This window comes from Pinus tabuliformis, chromosome 1_2, assembly GCF_031772625.1.
Source record: "Pinus tabuliformis cultivar Carrire ecotype Pingquan chromosome 1_2, CPIR1, whole genome shotgun sequence".
NCBI classification, from domain to species: domain Eukaryota; kingdom Viridiplantae; phylum Streptophyta; class Pinopsida; order Pinales; family Pinaceae; genus Pinus; species Pinus tabuliformis.
Window position 1 is genome coordinate 425,849,299 of NC_142298.1, and position 21,283 is coordinate 425,870,581.

Genomic DNA, 21,283 nt, shown 5'->3' on the forward strand with positions numbered 1-21,283 from the left:
TTATGTTATGGACAAATTGTTAAGTCGGCCAGCAACTTATGTAGGCTCAGAAGCCCAACAGTCATGTCTATTCAACCTCTACGTTTTAGTATAAATAGAAGAGGACTTCAAGTCATTTCTACACACACTTGGATCTCTTCCTCTCTCTACTTGTCTTCGGGTTTTAGTAGGAGGAGAGATCCTAAGGAAAAGTCGAAAAGCCAAAAAAGCCGAAACTGTCGGAAAAGCTAGAAAAGCCGGAATAGTCGGAATAGTTGGAACTGTCGGAAACGCTGGAAAAGCCGGAATTGCTGGAACTGCCAGAAAAGCCGGAACTGTTGTAAAAGCCAGAACTTCCAGAAATGCCAGAAACGTTGAAAAAGCTGGAAATACCAGAAAAGCCAGAAAAGCCGGAACTGCTGGAAAAGCGGAACTGCCGAAAAAGCTAGAAACGCCTGAAAAGCCGGAAATACCAGAAAAGCCAAAAAAGCCGGAAAAGCCGAAAATGCCATAATTGTCGGAACTGTCGGAAAAGCCGGAACTACCGGGAACTGTCGAAACAGCGGGAGCATCTGTCTCCGAAGGAAGGCAGCATGATGTATGAGATCATGGGCGGCATAATAAGCAGCATGATGATATGAGCATGGGCAGCATAATGATGCATGATGATATGAGCATGGGCAGCATAATGATGAATGAAATCATGAGCATGGGCAGCTTAATGATGAATAAGACCATGGAAGATGCAGCATGATGAGCAGCATGAAGATGAGAGCAGCTCAGTCATCAAGGTTCAACACATGTGACAGTACAACAAGGTGTCACACAGTAATGTGCAACAAATAGACGAGATGCAGCACTATGATAGGTGAACGAGTCCCTTAGAGAATCAGTTGAAGAAATATGTCTTCCACTGATCTCATGCCAATATCAAAAGTCAAAGTGATTGACTTCTATTGTAAATGTACTATCTCTCTCACTTTCTCTGCTGAACTTTGAAGAACATAAAAGAAGAATTGATCAAGGGTTTCCCCACATTGGGGTTTGTCCCTGACTAGCGCCACATCTTGTGTCCTCTTGTCTTGGCTTGTCTTTTGCGATTTATATTTATGTTCTATCTGCGATTTATCTTAATGCTGATGTGATTGCTAACTGTGAAAATTTAAATAAATTGCTCTAGCATAGAACATACCTAAAATTAACAGAGAATAAAGAGAGACTTGTTACAAATTATTTTTCTAGGGCACTTTACTTCTAGTTATGGATTTATTTTTAAGGAGGTCAAACCCTCTCGAATTTCTAGAGCAAGGAAGGTCAAGGTAAAACAAATGCCCATGAGGTATAATTATTTTCTCTCTTGGTATTTGTTTAATTTTTTTAAGCTATTCATTAAAATATTTAAGACGAAAATTATCATGATTTCATCTTATTGTTTGTGAACTCTTAAAAATTATATTCCTTGGACTAGGTTATTTTATGAAATCTATAGATCTAACATTCCATAGTATATTTCAAGAATAGTTTTAAAAAAAGGCCATTTCGATACCAAAACGACCGAATTGAACCGAGTTGATGCCCTCCAGAGTGACTCAGCCTATGAAATGGCTCGTTTGGCCGAGTCAGCCATGACTCGACCGAGTCATTGAATGACTCGGCCGAGTCATGGCTGACTCGGCCAACTCGGCCGTTTCCGTATTGACTCGGCCGAGTCATACACAGCGGCCCGTAACCCAAAATAAACAGCGATTTAACAATTTTTTTATGAATTTTTTTGGTGTTTGTTGATTGGTTTGGACTCCAAGCTGTTGTGTGAATAAGTTAAATGTCATTTGGGGTCCATTTCCCCCTCCCAAACCCTATTTAACACACTCAAGTGCTCTCATTCTCTCACAGCAATCTTGTGCATTTGAGTGAGAGTCTTCTTTGAGAGTTAGTGAGCAGTTCTTGAGCTTGTTTTTGGAGCAGCAGTGAGGAGTCTTGGAGGAGCATTGTAGCTGGAGTGAGGAGCTTCTTGGGCAGCCATTTGGAGCAGCATTGAGGAGCTGATTCTTGGAGCAAGCTTGAGGAGGCAGTTTGTGCCTGGAGGTATTTTTTTCACCTCTATAAATCTGTTTTTGCTTAGTAAATTTTAGGTGCATATTTAGAAAGCTCAGAGAGTGTTTTTTGTCAAAGAAATGAACATTGAATCAATTTTTTTTTTTTTTCATTTTCAGATTGTTTGCTTTCATTTCCTAGTCAAAAAATGGCACCTAGAGCAAGAGATCCTGCTTGGGCATATGTTGAAATGGTTGATAGTCAAATGCAATGCAAGTTTTGCCATAGGAAAATAAAGGAAGGTCCTGGGGGCATTAATAGGCTGAAACAACACTTGGCAGGGATTAGAGGCCAAATTACCCCATGTACCTCATCAGAAATTGGGGAGATTAGGAAGCATTTGTTGGCCAGCTTTGAGAAATTTAAAGAAGATAAGGCTAGGCAAAAAGACATACAGGCTGAAATTGGCAGGAAGAGGGAGATACAAAAAATTATGGCTACCAACCCCCATTATGATTTTGAGGGTTCTTCCTCTATCCCTCAAACTGATACATCCAACCCTTTCCGATATGTTCCTCCCTCTTTTGGTTCTGTTCAAGATAAGGGAAAGGGTAGAATGATAAAGGGTGATGTGACTATCAAAAGTTATTTCACTCCCTCCTCTCCATTAGATGCACATGGTCCTGAAGTTAGTAAAAGTTAAATGCAGCCCACTTTAGATGAGCATTGGAAGAAAGAATAGTGTTTTACGACCAGGCCGAATCAACTCGGAAACGGCCGAGTCATACCGAGCCGTTAACAAAATTTGTGACCAGGCCAGCAAACCGGCTCGGTTGACCGAGTCAACTATGACTCGGTCAACCAGGCCGAGTCCGTATTGACCAGGCCGAGTCAATGAAAGACGGCTGGGCAGCGTAAAAAATAAAATTTATTCACTTTTTTTTGGATTTGTGGTAAAGTTAAAATCAGTTTATGGATTCCAAAGGGTTTAGGTAAATTGTTAAGTGCTTTTGGGGTCCATTTCCCCCTCCCAAACCCTATTTAAGACAGCCAAATGCTCTCATTCACTCACAGCAGTCTTATGCATTTGAGTGAGAGTCTTCTTTGAGAATTAGTGAGCAGTTCTTGAGCTTGTTTTGGAGCAGCAGTGAGGAGTCTTGGAGGAGCATTGTAGCTGGAGTGAGGAGCTTCTTGGGCAGCCATTTGGAGCAGCATTGAGGAGCTGATTTTTGGAGCAAGCTTGAGGAGGCAGTTTGTGCCTGGAGGTATTTTTTTCCACCCTTACAAATCTGTTTTTGCTTAGTAAATTTTAGGTGCATATCAAGAAAGCTTAGAGAGTGTTTTTTGTCAAATAAATGAACATTGAATCAATTTTTTATTTTTTTTTTCATTTTCAGATTGTTTTCCTAGTCAAAAAATGGCACCTAGAGCAAAAGATCCTGCTTGGGCATATGTTGAAATGGTTGATAGTCAGATGTGTTGCAAGTTTTGCCATAAGAAAATTAAGGCAGGTCCTGGGGGGATTAATAGGCTGAAACAACACTTGGCAGGGATTAAAGGCCAAATTACTGCATGTCCCTCTGATGAAATTGGGGAGATTAGAAAGAATTTGGTGGAAAGCTTTGAAAAATTTAAAGAAGATAAGGCTAGGCAAAAAGAGATACAGGATGAAATTGGGAGGAAGAGGGAGATACAAAGAATGATGGCTACCAACCCCCACTATGATTTTGAGGGTTCTTCCTCTATCCCTCAAACTGAGGCATCCAACCCTTTCCGTTATGTTCCTCCCTCTTTTGGTTCTGTTCAAGATAAGGGAAAGGGTAGAATGAAGGGTGATGTGACTATCAAAAGTTATTTCACTACCTCCTCTCCATCAGATGCACATGGTCCTGAAGTTAGTAAAGGTCATATTCAGCCCACTTTAGATGACCATTGGAAGAAAGAATTGAGGGAGACTGCTTGTGACTACATAGCTAGATGGTGGTATGATGCTGATATCCCCTTTAATGCTGCTCGTTCACCATATTATGAGCCTATGTTTGATGCCATACATGCTGCTGGAAAAGGCTTCAAAGGCCCTAGTATGCAAGAGCTAAGGGGGTTTCGTTTGCAGAAAGAAATTCAATCCATTAATGAGTATTTGCAAGAGTTCAGGGACTCATGGGCAAGAACAGGGTGTACCATCATGTCAGATGGATGGACTGATCAAAGAAACCGTACCATCATAAACTTTCTTGTCTTCTGCCCACAGGGAACCATGTTTTTAAAATCAGTTGATGCATCTGATAAGGTAAAAGATGGCCACTTGTTGTTTCAGCTATTGGATGAGGTTATTGAGGAGGTGGGGGTGGCTAATGTTGTTCAAATCATCACAGACAATGCCTCTAACTATGTTCTTGCTGGTAAACTGTTAGAGGAAAAACACAAGACCATCTTTTGGACCCCATGCGCTGCACATTGCATTGACTTCATGCTTGAGGATATTGGAAAATTAGATTGGGTCAGAAACACTGTAGATAATGCCAAAAGCATAACAAAATTTATCTACAATCATACATTGGTTTTGAGTCTCATGAGGAAACGCACTGGAGGCAAGGATATTATTAGGCCTGCCATCACTAGATTTGCTACACATTTTTTGACATTGCAATCTATGCTTTCCCAACATAGAAACTTGCAAAAGATGTTTTCCAGTGATGAATGGAATCAAACCAATTGGTCTAACAAACCAGAAGGCAGAGAATTGAAAAGGAAAGTCCATGATGAAACTTTTTGGAGAAAGGCAGCAGAGATTGTGAAGCTTGCTGAGCCACTGGTTAAGGTGTTGCGGTTGGTGGATGGGGAAAGGTTGGCTATGGGCTTCATTTATGAGGCTATGGATCAAGCAAAGGAGCAAATAAAGACAGCATACAAGGATAGAGTGGCAAAGTATGGGCCCATTTGGGCAATCATTGATGAAAGATGGAACAATCAACTCCATCGCCCTATACATGCAGCTGGGTATTTTTTGAACCCACGGTATCATTATAGAGCTAAGGAGTCAGGAGCTTTGAGGGGGGAGGTCAGAGATGGACTGGTTGATTGCATTGAACGCATGATCCCATCGGAGTCTGATCAGTTGCAGATACATCAACAGGTCACATCCTTCAGCAATGCAACAGGTACCTTTGGGAAGAACCTAGCAAAGATTGCAAGAGAAGCAGATGAACCAGGTAAACAAAAATTTCAATTTTCAATTTCTTAATGGTTTTACAGTTTTACTTTTTTTATTAAAGACTAAAGTTTGTTAAATCATTTATAATTTGAAAGTTAGATATAATTTGTAATTTTGTTGAGCTTCAGCCTTCATCTAACTCATAATTCATTACACTCCTATGTTTTTTGCAGCACAATGGTGGGAGGCCTTTGGTGGCCAGTGCCCTCAATTGCAAAAGTTTGCAATTCGTATTTTGAGTCAAACTTGCAGTGCATCTGGGTGTGAGCGCAATTGGTCTGTCTTTGAGAGGATTCACACAAAGAAGAGAAACCGTTTGGAGCAAAAACGGTTGAATGATCTAGTTTTTGTCCAATACAACCTTCGGCTCAGACGGAACCAATTGCTGAACAAAAGACCTGATTCAGATCCCATTGTGTTGGAAGACATTGATCCAACATCAGATTGGGTAGTGGAGAGTCGTGCACCAGAGTTTGATCCTGATGAGGATCTTGATGAACTTGAACTGGAACATCCACTTCAGCCTGTTCAGTTGAATGCAGATCCCGATCCACCAGCCTCAGTCTCACAGCCAGCAAGGACTCCGAGGAGTAGGACTCCAGTTGTAGGTGCTTCCTCTGCTCAGCCACGACAGAAGCGCAGCCGCATATCTACTCTATCTCAGCTTGCATCTGCTAGTGGTACTGGCACCACTTCTACAGTTGCAGTTGGAGATGATGATGATGAGGAGGAGGCATGGGGCCCCTTGTCTGACTCTGATGATGATGATGAGTCTGATCCAGAGATTGGTCGAGATGATCTTGGCTCCTCTGGCAGTAGCCAGTAGTACTGTAGTACTAGTATTGGAGTCTGGTCAGCATCACAGTTTACTTTTGTTGTAGAGGCCATTTCTAGCCTCCTTGGTTATTTGTATTTTGTTTTGAGTCTTTCACTTTGATCATGTATGACAGTTGACTATGTATTGCCATTGGGTATCATTTTGATATAATGGATTGGTTCATGAGCCTACTTTGATCATATGTTGTCTTCCATCTATATTATAATGCTATGTGTTTGGAAACATGAATGAAAATCTTTAAAATTATGTTTTTTTATAAAAAAAATAAATATTTAATGTATTTTTTACAACGACCGAGTCATTGAAATCGAGCCGGCCGAGTCATTACCGAGTCGGAGTCGGAGTCGGAGTCGATCCTCGGCCGAGTCGGAGTCCGAGTCGGAGTCGTAAAACACTGGAAAGAATTGAGGGAGACTGCTTGTGAGTACATAGCTAGATGGTGGTATGATGCTGATATCCCCTTTAATGCTGCTCATTCACCATATTATGAACCTATGTTTGATGCCATACATGCTGCTGGAAAAGGCTTCAAAGACCCTACTATGCATGAGCTAAGGGGGTATCGTTTGCAGAAAGAAATTGAATCCATTAATGAGTATTTGAAAGAGTTCAAGGACTCATGGGCAAGAACAGGATGTACCATCATGTCAGATGGATGGACTGATCAAAGAAACCGTACCATCATAAACTTTCTTGTCTTCTGCCCACGAGGAACCATGTTTTTAAAATCAGTTGATGCATCTGATAAGGTAAAAGATGGGCAATTGTTGTTTCAGCTATTGGATTAGGTTGTTGAGGAGGTGGGGGTGGCTAATGTTGTTCAAGTCATCACAGATAATGCCTCTAACTATGTTCTTGCTGGTAAACTATTAGAGGAAAAACACAAGACCATCTTTTGGACCCCATGTGCTGCACATTGCATAGACCTCATGCTTGAGGATATTGGAAAAATAGAGTGGGTCAAAAACACTATAGATCATGCCAAAAGCATAACAAAATTTATCTACAATCATACATTGATTTTGAGCCTCATGAGGAAACACACTGGGGGCAAGGATATTATTAGGCCTGCCATCACTAGATTTGCTACACATTTTTTGACATTGCAATCTATGCTTTCCCAACATAGAAACTTGCAAAAGATGTTTTCTAGTGATGAATGGAATCAAAGCAATTGGTCTAAGAAACCGGAAGGCAAAGAATTGAAAAGGAAAGTCTATGAAGAAACTTTTTGGAGAAAGGCAGCAGAGATTGTGAAGCTTGCTGAGCCACTAGTTAAGGTGTTGCAGTTGGTGGATGGGGAAAGGTTGGCTATGGGCTTCATTTATGAGGCTATGGATCAAGCAAAGGAGCAAATAAAGACGGTATACAAGGATAGAGTGGCAAAGTATGGGCCCATTTGGGCAATCATTGATGAAAGATGGAACAATCAACTCCATCGCCCTATACATGCAGCTGGGTATTTTTTGAACCCACGGTATCATTATAAAGCTAAGGAGTCAGGAGCTTTGAGGGGGGAGGTCAGAGATGGACTGATTGATTGCATTGATCGCATGATCCCATTGGAGTCTGATCAACTGGAGATACACCGACAGGCCAATATCTTCAGCAATGCATCAGGTACCTTTGGGAAGAACCTAGCAAAGATTGCAAGAGAAGCAGATGAGCCAGGTAAACAAAAATTTCAATTTTCAAATTCTTAATAGTTTTACTTTTTTTTTTTAAAGTTTGTTAAATCGTTTATAATTTGAAAGTTAGATATAATTTGTAATTTTGTTGAGCTAACTCATTACACTCCTATGTTTTTTGCAGCACAATGGTGGGAGGCCTTTGGTGGCCATTGTCCTGAATTGCAAAGGTTTGCAATTCGTATTTTGAGTCAAACTTGCAGTGCATCTGGGTGTGAGCACAATTGGTCTGTCTTTGAGAGGATTCACACAAAGAAGAGAAACTGTTTGGATAAAAAACGGTTAAATGATCTAGTTTATGTCCAATACAACCTCCGGCTCAGACGAAACCATTTGCTGAACAAAAGACCTGATTCAGATCCCATTGTGTTGGAAGACATTGATCCAACATCAGATTGGGTAGTGGAGAGTTGTCCAGCAGAGTTTGATCCTGATGAGGATCTTGATTTAGATTTAGATATCGAGACATCAGTTGAACTTGAACATGCTGTTCTGGTTCAGTTGAATGCAGATCCCAATCCACCAGCCTCAGTCTCATAGCCAGCAAGGACTCCAGTTGTAGGTGCTTCCTCTGCTCAGCCACGACAGAAGCGCAGCCGCATATCTACTCTATCTCAGCTTGCATCTGCTGCAGTTGCACAGCCTGCTAGTGGTACCACTTCTACAGTTGCAGTTGGAGATGATGATGATGATGAGGAGCCATGGGGCCCCCTGTCTGACTCTGATGATGATGATCCAGAGATTGATCGACATGATCTTGGCTCCTCTGGCAGTAGCTACTAGCCAGTAGTACTAGTACTGGAGTCTGGTCACCGTCATAGTTTACTTTTGTTGTAGAGGCCATTTCTAGCCTCCTTGGTTATGTGTATTTTGTTTTGAGTCTTTGATCATGTATGACAGTTGACTATGTATTGCCATTGGGTACCATTTTGATATAATGGATTGGTTCATGAGCCTACTTTGATCATATGTTGTCTTCCATCTATATTATAATGTTGTGTGTTTGGAAACATGAATGAAAATATTTAAAATTATGTTTAAAATCTTTAAAATTATGTTTTTTTATAAAAAAAAAAAATATTTAATGTATTTTTTACAATGACCGAGTCATTGAAATCGAGCCGGCCGAGTCATTACCGTTTCGGAGTCGGAGTCGGAGTCAATCCTCGGCCGAGTCAGAGTCGAAGTCGGAGTTTTAAGACTATGATTTCAAGCATATTGATCTTAATGGGGTTAACATGGAACCATGAGTTTGCTAAATGTAGCTTGTTGCATTGAGTGGTAAGGCGCTCTTACAACCAAAGGGGAAGAAATGTGTCATATGCATAAAAGAAAATGGAATTTTTTCTAACATGTGACCTCTAATGTCAAAAAACTCAACCTAAAAAAATAAATTAAAACAAAACTAGCATAAATCTATCTTAAACCTAGAGCTTTTGAGCATCGAGAAATTTGTACTTGGATTTTTTTATCCCTCTTGATGCTCAATAGCTTTATGGTTAAGATGTATCAATTCTGTATAACAATATACTAGTTGATATAAAATTCCTTAATCACCTACAAATAATGATCATATCTAATTAAGATGTGCTTATCCTGATATATATCCAGTAGTTAGAAGAAAATAATGTTTGGGTTGTGAAGTACTCGTAGGTACTAAGGCAGTTGATAGTGTTTGGGTTAACATCAATTCCACTCATTAACTCCAAAAGCCTGTTAAATGCATATTAAAAGGGGATCAAATCATTGAGAGTTGAATCTAGATTACATCACTAATGAATGTGAGATGTGTACAAGATTTTAATGCGACAATAATTGAAAATCTTAACATATATCTTTCCCTTATCTCTTGCAACATCATTTTTTCTTAAATTGTATTTTATTTTATTGATGAGAAGCAAAGAATAGGCATAATGATAATGGCATGGTTTACATGACATGGTGCACGTCATCATAGGATGAGAACCTACGGGAAAATTTCATTCCAAATATAATAGACAGCAGTTCCAAGTTTAGGGGATATAAATTTTATTGAAATTCAGCAAGCGCTTCAACATTTGAAAGAAACCATACATTGGAACCATAACTATGTATAGAAGCTACAAAATTATAAACCCTGAATTACTCAACAATTTCACCAACAAGATGTATTGTCAGTGCTAATAACCCACAATAAATAATTTATGCCTGCATCAGTCCACCTTAAGTAAGAACAGTATGCTTGTTTCTTCTCTCTTTGGGTATCTTGTGTTCACAATATAAAAGATAAAAATCACATATCCATATAAGACCAGAAATGCATTTTAAAAACCAGAAGTCTTACAAGATTTTTTTGTTTTTGTTTCTCAAATATTTCAACTAACCTCAACCAATGGCTTCCCACCATGAAGCAAAACATCCACACTTCTTTCAGTCTGCAATATCATGCAAACCGAGATCTTTTAAAATCAATATAGCACAATATCACGCACCAAAATCTTAAATGCTATCTTAGTAATAAAAAATAGGAGAATATTAGGTGCTGCTCTACTTGTTAATACCAAAATATAATTACATAGAGATAATTATAATTTTAAAAACTTTTTAAAGGAAAAATGCTGCTTATATTAACAAAATATAATATAAGATAATATAATTTTATTAATGTTGAACAAATGACCATAAATAGGTCAATTGGACTGTTAAGTACAATAGCGTGACATACAAAGTGCAAGTGCAAAGGAATCTCCTTGAAAAACATGACATAAGAAAAACTAGATTATGTTGTAAAAGACCTAAAGTCTACAGCCTTAGGGCATGAAGCATGGAAACAAAGCAATAGTGCAATTATGTGCAAGTTCTATGGAGAATAGAGAAAAAACGCCAACACTATCAGGGGGGATGGTTTGCCTAGGGCTCGATCAACCTCCCCTAATGCAATCTCTCTTCCCATTTGAGGCGATAGGGAAGAAACTCGGGATAGATGTCTAGTTAGATGATTTGGATGAACAAGGAGCTCTAGTTTGAGATGGTTCATTGTTGGGGTGTTGCAACTTGTGACCAAGCTCTAGGGGAGGTATTTGTTGTCGCCCAAATTGTACACAGAATTGTGACAACGCTCAGCGTAGGGGTTGTCACTCTGATCCCTGCCCTCTCTGTTTAAGCTGTCTCCTAAATGCAGGCTAAGGGGGGTAGTCCCTATGGATGAGATGATGAAAAACTTGTTGGGAACCAACAAGTCCAAGAGACACAACTGAATGGCCTAGCAACTTGGGTTAAAATTCAATGGCAAGAGATTATTAAGCACAATTTGATTAGATTCTTCAAAATTATGAATGAGAGACCAATGCCTTTTAAATTAATTACTTGCACAATATAGATTAATATTCCAAGTTACCAGATGAACAGTTGTTGCGGGATGCAAATTCTATCCTAAATGAAGTGCAAGACCTAGATCTAATGTGTGATGCAAGATCTTGGTTAATTTTAATTAGATGCCTAGTCTAGGTGAATCCTTCCTCTCAATTCTTTTGAAACTAGTCTCAAATGCAAGTTGTAGAGAGAATCCCAAAGGAAGGAGGCTAAGGCCTCATTAACGATACCTCCCGTGGGGTTCTAACCACCTAGGTGCCTCCGTTCCTACAAGGGATTTCCCACAAGAGAACTGCAAGGTCACCTATGTTAACTGCGAATGAGGGTCTAGACTTCTCAAATTGTGTGGGGAAGGTGGTCCTATCTTTCTTTCAACCAAGCTTATGGTTGGTGTAATATCCCCAATTTTGTGAGCATGGGAATTTTGCTTAATTTTGGTGATTTTTTTTCCCAGGGAAAAAACATAATTTTCATTAATAGATTAAGAAAATTACATGTTGAATCTCCAGCATGTATGAGATGCATTCACTTGAAGTCAAAACAGTTAATGTTCAGTATCACTATTTACAGATATCAGCTTGATATTTACAAAAAGTAAATCAAAACAGTATTAAAACATATAGTCCATGATGAGTCCAGAAAATAATTGTAAATGCAAAAAGCAAAAAAAGGAATGATCATGAAGATCATTCCGAGAGATTTCCATCCAATTCGATGAATGGATGATGAAAGAACTGGAAAAATTCCCCATCTCTAAATTCCTGAATCAACCATTGTCTCCTAATCAGTTGCACGGCCTCTTTGGAAACAAGATCAACGACTTCATTCCTTTCCCTGTGTATGTGAGAGCATACAATAAAATCAAATTGTGATTTTAAAGAGAGGACATCCTCGAGTAAATCCTTGAGTGTGTGCAAGTGACAGTGATATTCAACATTGATCCAATTTATGACAAGCTGTGAGTCCCCAAAAATCTGAATCCTATGGCAGTTTTGTTCCAGTGCAAATAAGAGAAGGTGTCTTAAACTGTTTAGCTCCGCAAAATTGTTTGTGCCCCTCCCAAGACCCACTTTGATTTTGAAACAAAGGTTTTCATTTATGTGGAGAACTACACCCCCCTCACAACCCACCGCTTAAGCTGAGCCATTGAATAAGCCCAGGGAGTGCTTTTGTCAATAAGTTCATGAGAGATGACCCTATTGCTGTGGCAAACAGTATCCTTGGGAATCAGGTTGAAAATGGCTAAAATGTTGTTACAGGTGACTGACCAGTGGATTGAAGCCTCATGAAAGATAAGGTGGTTCCTGTTCAGCGAGATTCCCCAGCAAACTATAAGTGGAAGATTCCTAGCTTTTTGTGAGGCTGCCTCGGTCCACCAACGGAGCCAAGCTTCTTCAATATTTTGGCCTTCCCATTTTTTATCCATGTTGAGTGAGATTGCAATGAAAGACCAAACTTCCGTAGAAACCGAGCAATGGAGAAACAAATGGTCTGTATCCTCTGCTTCGTTTTTACAGAGACTGCATCTGGAGGGACCCTGGAAAGCACGTTTCATAAGATTAGTTTCTATTGGGACCTTATTTGAGAGGATGCACCACATGAAGAGTCGAGACTTGTGTGGAGCTTTTAGTTTCCATAAGTGTCGCCACCACCACCATCCATTTCCCAAAACCCGAGCCTCCATAAGGGCCACATATCCATCTTTTGGGGTATACCGACCATGAGGAGCAGAGGCCTAGATGATCTCGTCTTCCCAGTCTGTAATTCTGATGTTGGCTTCCTCCAGAGCCCCTATGAAACGATGCCAGACCCTACGCCATCTTTCCGGTATACCCAGGGTCCCAAAATCCAGCCATTGTTGCATAGCCCAGGCTGGGCGCCCAACCACAGAAATATGTGCAATCTAGGTGATACCAACCTCAGAAAGGCAGAAACGCATATCTCTCGGGAGAATATGAGCATTCCCGCAACCAACCCAAGCATCCGTGCCAATTCTTACCTGCTTGCCATTGCCAATCCGCCAGGCTAAACCATCCTTGATAATGCTTAGGGATTGGGAGATGGCCTTCCAAATGATCGAGGCACCAGGTAAAGTTTGACAAGGTCTACGGATCTAATCGATAACTGATAAAGGATGGATGTACTTATAGTAGACCACCTCTTTCCAAAGACTCGCAGAATTGATGATTTGCCAACCCATCTTGGCCGCCAGAGCTTTAGCAAAATTCTAGAGATCCTTTAAACCCCATCCACCCCAATTTTTTGGTTTTGCAATCCTGTCCCAGTGAACCCAAGCAAAAGTACGCCCCTTGTTTTGACCCCGCCAAAGGAAGCGACAACAAATCTGTTGAATCCTGCTGAGAATGCCCTTTGGGATCCAGGCAAGGGTCATCTAGTATACCAGAATGGCCTCCAACACCGTCTTTATCAGAGTGAGCCTGCCTGCTCTAGAGAGCCATCACTGTTGCCAAATGTTTATGTGGCTTTTGATTTTGGCAATAAGCCACGACCAGTTGACAATGCGGTAACCATTCGGTTTCAGCTTGAAACCAAGATATTTGAGGCCTGATCCCAGCTCTTGCTTGACGAAAGCGAATTGTTGTGTAGCATACCTTATCTCATTTTGAAGGCATGAAGCGAAAATGATGGTAGATTTGTCATAATTTGGCTCCATACCTGTAGCTTTACAAAACAGTGATAGAATGTTCTTAAAACAAGAGGAATCTCAGAATGAACCATTTAAAATATAAGTACATCATCTACAAACAATAGATGCGAGAGGGTTGTGATGTCAGAAATCAAGACCACCCCCCCAACGCTCCTATTGAGCGAGCATTTTTTTAATAATCTACTTAATCCTTCCATGATCAAAAGAAAAAGTAGGGGGGATAGAGGGCATCCCTGTCTCAGCCTACGTTCCGCATGGAAGAAACCAAATGCAGCCCCATTAATGAGAATACTAAAGGAGGCAGAAGAGAAACGACACATGATCTAGTTAATGAATGTTGGAATTTCTAAGTCTATCCATTAGAAATTCTTCCTGTACTATTTGATTTATTTCTTCCTACTTGTTCTGTTAATTAACAAGTTATTTACCGTGTAAATACAGAAAATAAATACAGGTACAGTCTCAACACATACAAATCATCAACTGAAGGAAAACAAGCACACAAGTGACACCATTGTTTTTGGACTAATGTCCTTGAAAAAACCCAATGCAGGAAAACTAGTGCAGTTATCTGAGGGTTTTATTATTAAGTAGTTTCAAAATACAATCTGGGTGTCGGAAATGGATCACTCAACAGAGAATGCCCTCAGCAATAGTACCTCTCAGTCGGAGACAGATATTCTGGCTAAATCACCTGATGAATGATCCCACAACAACACTGCAGCACTTATGCTGCTCTCTGTCACCCTGATAGGAACTGTGTCACCCTATCCAGCTCTCAGCTCCAATCTGACCCACGAAATCTCCCAACATCAGCCTCTCGGGGCTCTACGTCAGCCTCTAGAGCCTCTGTGTCTCCCACTTTGGCCCTCCTCAGGCTCTGCGCAACTCTTCGCTGCCTCTGCGTGGCCTCTAGCTGGCTCTACGTCAACCCTCCCCGGCTTCTGCGTTGATGCTCTCGGTACTATCTCTGCCTCTCTGCTATGTATTCACTGCCCTCAATTGCAACTCAGATCACTCACTCAATTTCCTCAGCAAACCCTGCCCTAGAAAATCGAGTTCTTGATCTCTCACGGTGTGTCCTCCAACTGACCCTCAAACCTCCTCTTATACTTTTCTCGTTGGTCCATCAATGACCGAGATTAAATCTCTAATCAACGGCTCAGGTTAGATTTCGCTTGATCCATGACTTTTGGAACCATCTAACCCAGTTTTATATTAATACCCATTAATATTTTATTTTTCCTAAGTTTAGACTTAGGAACTCCATTAAAAATATTAATTATTTTAATATCTCCGAAACCGGTTAGAATCTGCCCAAACCATTTCTGAGTCTTGGAGATCTCATGTGCTTTAGCCTCTCCACCAATTTTCGTGGCTAGAGCACATCCGATGCTACCCCAAATCAACACTCCCTCTTAGCGGGGAGTGTGCTCTAGTAATACTCCTCACTGAGTATCACCGTGATCATCCAGCATCAGTCCCTGTGCTGATGCTAGGCATTCCTGCCCAACATCCTCTGCACTATTGCATCCTATACTGCTGCCCATGGCCCTGCCACTGCCACTGCTGCATTGTGCTGCCCATAGCACTGCCACTGCTAACCGCTGCACTGCAACTCAGTTACTGAGAAGTAAGTAACTGATCCTCCCAATCTGACATCTCTGTCAGACTAGAAACACTCTCGATGCTGAAGCTCCCTCTGTCGCTAACAAGTGCTCCCTTTACTGACCTCTGCGCTGCTGCAACAACTCCATGCATCTCTCACTGTTGCTTCACATTGTCCCGGGACTCCTGCACTGTATCACTCTTTGTTGCCCCATCCACATCCGTCTCTACCGACATCTGCCAGTCCTGCTACTCCTCTTCGGGGCTCCCGTAGCAAGGTATAATCCAAGAGGTTGGGTACCTCGAGGATCTTGCCCCTCATCGCCTGTAGTCTGTCTGACTACAGCTCAATGTCTCCCCACTTTCTCTCAAGTGGCGCATGAGCACTCATGGCACAATCGTCATCTGTCTCCACTTCTTTCTCCGCCCTCGCTGGTGCTGCCTTGGTCTCAGAAGCCTCTCCCTTGCTCTTCTTCCTAGGACACTGGTTCGCATAGTGACCCAGTTCCCCACAATGGAAGCACTTGACCTTGGAGAGGTCCTTCTTCTTCCGTTTCTCCCACTTTCCCGTAGATGCTAGAGCCGCATCCTCCTCTTCCTCCTTGATTCTGACCCCTTTACTGCTACTCCCCGCCTTGGTCAGCCGTCTGATCTCTTCTTGACGAAGAGCTACCCACAGTTCCTCCCAATCTAGAATGTTTGACCTGCCCAATAAGCTCTAGACAAATACCTCCCAATCCTCTGAGATTGTGTTCAGTACGGTCCTCACCAACATCTCCTCATCCGGCGTGGCCCCTACGGAAGTCAGCTAATACCGGATCTCTGTCAATTGCCCGAGGAAGATATCTATTTGCTCGCCCCTCTGCATCTGGTATGACTGCAACTAATTTTCAAGTAACATCTTCCTCTGCACGGAAGTATGCTGATACAATTTTCCCAGGGCCTCCCACATTGCATTTGCTGTGTCTTTTTCAACGATATGTGGTACTACATGGTCCTTGACCTCGTCAAGGATGATGCTCTTGGCCCTCGCCATTGCCTCCTCGTACTTTTCGTTCTCAGCCAGGTCAATTGGGATTGCTATCGTTTTCAAGGCAAAGTGCTTGAGACGATCCCTGTCTAGAATGGACAAGATCCTGGCCTTCCAGACTACGAAGTTTGAGGCTCCATCCAGTCTGTCCTGATCTCTTACTCCATTCACTGCCATTTCGCTGCTCCTCTTTCGACTCTTCTGAGTCTCTCTACTTCCCTCCTAGAAGTTCTCGGTGTGACTCCCTCTGAGCCTCGATTTCCCTCCTGGAAACCCCTCTACCAATGTCGAGATGCCCCCACTCCAATCGTTAGTGCAGCTGCACCATTGATCCGAATTTCTTGGCTAGAAATCCTCGGCAGCAACTCCCTCCTCCTTGGTCTTGCCCTGTTAGCTACTGTTCTGACTGCAGTACCCCACCAGCTTCACTCCGCAACTTACCCACAGCCTCCTATGCCCCAGCAAATTGAAGGTTAGAGCCTCTAGGCTCTGCGCAATCCCAGCACTAGCAAAATCTGCACCTTCTAGCCATGAGCGTCAATCCTTCTTGACTGAGAAAGATGACCAGGCATTGCGTAGGTCAAGTCTGCTCCTCTCTGCCACTGCACTAATCCTCTTCTCGGCTCGAACTAATGATGCAGGCACTGCGTCACCCCTTCCTTGCTACTTTTCCGCTAGGAACAACTTTTGTTACTCGGGACCGTTGTTTCTGTTGCTGCTGCTCTGCTCGGCTGATGCCCTCAGTTATCCTGTGATCTACAACCACGCTCTGATACCATGTTGGAATTTCTAAGTCTATCCATTAGAAATTCTTCCTGTACTATTTGATTTATTTCTTCCTATGTGTTTTGTTAATTAACAAGTTATTTACCATGTAAATACTGAAAATAAAAACAAGTACAGTCTGAACACATACAGATCATCAAATGAAGGAAAACAAGCACATAAGTGACAGCGTTGTTTTTGGACTAATGTCCTCGGAAAAACCCAGTGCAGGAAAACCAGTGTAGCTATCTGAGGTTTTTATTATTAAGCAGTTTCAGAATACAATCCGGATGTCGGAAATGGCTCACCCAATAGAGAATGCCCTCGGCAATAGTACCTCTCAGTTGGAGACAGATATTTCGGCTAAATCACCGGATGAATGATCCCACAGCAACACTGCAGCACTTTTGCTGCTCTCTGTCACCCTGATAGGGACTGCGTCACCCTATCCAGCTCTCCACTCCAATCTGCCCCACGAAATCTCCCAGTGTTAGCCTCTCGAGCCTCTGCGTCCCCCACGCTGGCCCTCCTCAGGCTCTGCGCAACTCTTGGCTGCCTCTATGTGGCCTTTCGCTGCCTCTGCATGGCCTCTAGATGGCTCTGCGTCAACCCTCTCCCAGCTTTTGTGCTGATGCTCCCAATACTATCTCTGCCTCTCTGCTATGTATTCATTGCCCCTCAGCTGCAACTCAAATCACTCACTCAATTTCCTTAGCAAACCCTGCCTCAGAAAATCGAGTTCTTGATCTCTCATTGTGTGTCCTCCAACTGACCCTTAAACCTCCTCTTATACTTTTTTCGTTGGTCCATCAACGACCGAGATTAAATCTCTAATCAACGGCTAAGATTAGATTTGGCTTGATCCATGACTTTTGGAACCTTCTAACCCAGTTTTATATTAATACCCATTAATATTTTATTTTTCCTAAGTTTAGTCTTAGGAACTCCATTAAAAATATTAATTATTTTAATATCTCCCAAACCGATTAGAATCTGCCCAAACCATTTCTAGGTCTTGGAGATCTCATGTGCTTTAGCCTCTCCACCAAATTTTGTGGCTAGAGCACATCCGATGCTACCCCAAATCAACAATGAAAAGATGGGGGAAGCCAATATGGGTGAGCATGAGTTGAAGGTAGGTCCAACTTGCATGGTCAAAGGCTTTGGAAAGATCGATCTTGAGGATAATGGCCTTTTTGGAGAGAGTTTTGATCGAGTGAAGGCCTTCCTCAGTGGTCCCAATGGCTTCATGGATTTGACGGTGATGGAGGAAATCAAACTGCTCCTTGGAAATCATCCTGGATAGGATAGGCTTTACACGCAATGCTATAATTTTTGAAATGATTTTGTAAATACAGTTGCAGAGGGAGATAGGACGCAAGTCGTCAAAGGTAAGGGGCTTGTCAACCGTTGGGATGAGGGCCAGGAAAGTTGAGTTGAATCCCTCATACATCCTGCCTGTAGTTCTGCACTCTTCAATGGCCAAGAGAAGATCCGGCCCAATGAGCTCAAAGAAAGAGATGTAGAATTCCATGGGCCACCCATCCGACCCCGGGCTCTTGTCCCTACTGAAACATTTCAGAGCAGCTTCCATTTCCCCCATCAAAACAGGCATGTTTAAAACCTCCACTTCTTCCTCCTCAACAAATCTAGGGAGAACCTTAGCGATGCAGAGGATCTCAGTGATGGAGGTCCCCCTAGGTGCCTTGTAAGTGTTTGAGAAGTTTCGCATTCCCATGTCAGCAAGCTGATTGAAGGAATTGGCCTCCCTGCCCGAATGGTCTCTCAGCTCCCAGATGGTATTAATAGATTTCCTTCCCCTGGCAAATTGTTGAAAGAATTTTGAGTTCTCATCGCCCGCCTTTAGCCAAGTCGCTTTGCTTTTCAAGCGCCATGTCTCCTCTTTTTGTCTCAAAAGCCTGATTTTTTCTGCTTCCAATTTGATTAATTGGTTCTTTGTTTTAGAGGAAGCATAACTGGACAACCTGGTATCTTCCAAGTGTTTGAGGACCCCTTCAATCCTTTTTAACTCCACCTCATCTTTTTGCTGTTTGATCCTAGCCCAGTTGATGGATTTTGACTTTAATCGGGCTAGGTTATTAGCTATAACAACAGCCAGAGAGGAATGAATATCTGGGCTAAAGTGAGTCCAATTTTCCTTGACAATATCTTGAAATTCAACTTTAGCAAGCCAAGTCGCATTGAACTTGAAAGGCGAATGGAGTTTATGGTTGGAACCCCAATCTCCAAGAAGACCTGGGAATGGTCAGAATAACCCCCCGATCCCACCCATTGTCGAATGCGGTCCAATCACGATGACAGGGGAGCTTTGATGAGGGAACGATCCAACCTTCTAGCCAAAGCATCCTCCCCGGTCCTGCGATTCCTCCAAGTCGGCATGAGTCTTGCCGAATCAATGTTTAGAAGGTCATGATCATCCATCATCCCTTCGAAGAAACCAGTGAAGTGATCTGTCTGGGCCCTATTGCCCCAAGATTCTGCGAGCCCAAGTGAGAAGTTTAGATCACCTCCAATAATCAAATTCTCAAATTGCATGAAATTAGCTTCCAGGAGTCTTTCCCAAAATAATTTTCTATTATGGCAAGGCCCATAGATGTTAATGATCCTTAAGGGGATGTTGATGTCAGACGAGGAGATATCTGCCCCCAAGTATCCCTCCCCACCCCAAGCGTTTTCCAATCTTATCGATTGTTTGTTATACCCCAGTGCACAACCACTCGATCACCCTCTCACATCCAGAAAGTAGAATTCCCAATGCGGAAGAAAATTCTTGAGTACCTTATTAATGGAGTTCCCATCTCCCAGAGTCTCTTGTAGAAAAATTACATCCAATTTCTCCAACTTGCACAATATTTTTAGCGCCAATATTTTATCTAGGCTGGCCAAACCCCTGCAGTTGAAAGAGAGGCACTTCATGGGATAACCTTTGCAGGGTTTCCCTTTGCTCTAAGGACCCGATCAATGGGAGTTTGGATGCCCGAAGCCACTTCAATGCCAGCCCTTCTGATGGCTTTTGATAAGTGGGATTGTCTGCCCTTGGGGGGCTTTGAAGGGTAGGATGGGGGAGGGTCCACATCCAGGTCGAAAGAAGGGGACAAGGAAGAGGGTAAAGATCCCAGGTTGTAGCGGTGAGCACCACTAGAGGCAGGACTATCCCTAGAATCCAGAGAAGGGACATCCTGAAACATGGCCTTGGGGGTACATAGGGACGGAGGAGGAGCAGTTACCACATGTTAGGATATTATGACACATAGGAAATAGTTGAGTATAACTTGGTCTAGTGTAGAGTTAGGTAAAGTGTGTTTTTTTACTATGTACTTTTGTAACTTAAAATCCAACGGTCACGATATGTAGTGATCCAACGCTTCATTCTCTCCTCAGTATTACTGACACTTGATCCGTGGCTTAACACTCGATTGGTCCATGATCTCTATTTAAAGAGCATGGAGGGTGTTGAAGTTTCTAAGTTTACTTAGTTAGAAACCCTCCATGCACTCTATCTGATTTATTCCTATCTACTTGTTATTTTTTTCCTTAACAAGTTATTTACAATGTAAATACTGAAAATGAACATCAGTGCATGCTCAACATACTACAAATCAACAATTGAAAGAAATAGAAACAATCACACCAAATGACACCGTTATTTTTGGACCAATGTGCCCGGAAAAACCCAATGTGGGAAAATTGGTGCAGCTATCTGAGGATTTTCTTATTAAGCAATATCAGAGTACAATCTGGGTGCCAAAATTGGCCTACCCAACAGAGAATTTCCTTGGTAGTAATACCTCTCAGTTTTTGACAAATCTATTGGCTGAAACCTCGGATAATCCTTCCAGCAACTACTCAGCACCAATCTGCCTCTGAAATCCCAGTGTCTGCCCAATCTGGATTGCGTCAGCCTATCCTGGCCCGCGTCAACCCCAGGAGGCCCTGCATCAGCTCTCTAAGCCTCTGCGTCAGCTATGTTGGCCCCTCTGGTGCTCTGCACAACACTTAGCTGCCTCTGCGTGGTCCTGCGTGAGCACTGGTTGCTCCTGCGTCTCTCTCTCTGGCTGCTCTACTGCTCTTTGGCTGCTCTACTGCT

The 21,283-nt window shown here is 42.2% G+C and overlaps 1 protein-coding gene across 1 annotated transcript in view; it reads right to left on the reverse strand.

Moving 5' to 3' along the window:
• The window catches only part of LOC149206168 (uncharacterized protein ycf45-like), a 252,291-nt gene that overhangs the window by 73,042 nt on the left and 157,966 nt on the right, over window positions 1-21,283 (reverse strand). The window contains exon 7 of the mRNA XM_089397617.1: window positions 10,117-10,167. Within this exon, the coding sequence (XP_089253743.1) occupies window positions 10,117-10,167 (51 nt within the window). The remainder of the gene's footprint in view (window positions 1-10,116; window positions 10,168-21,283) is intronic.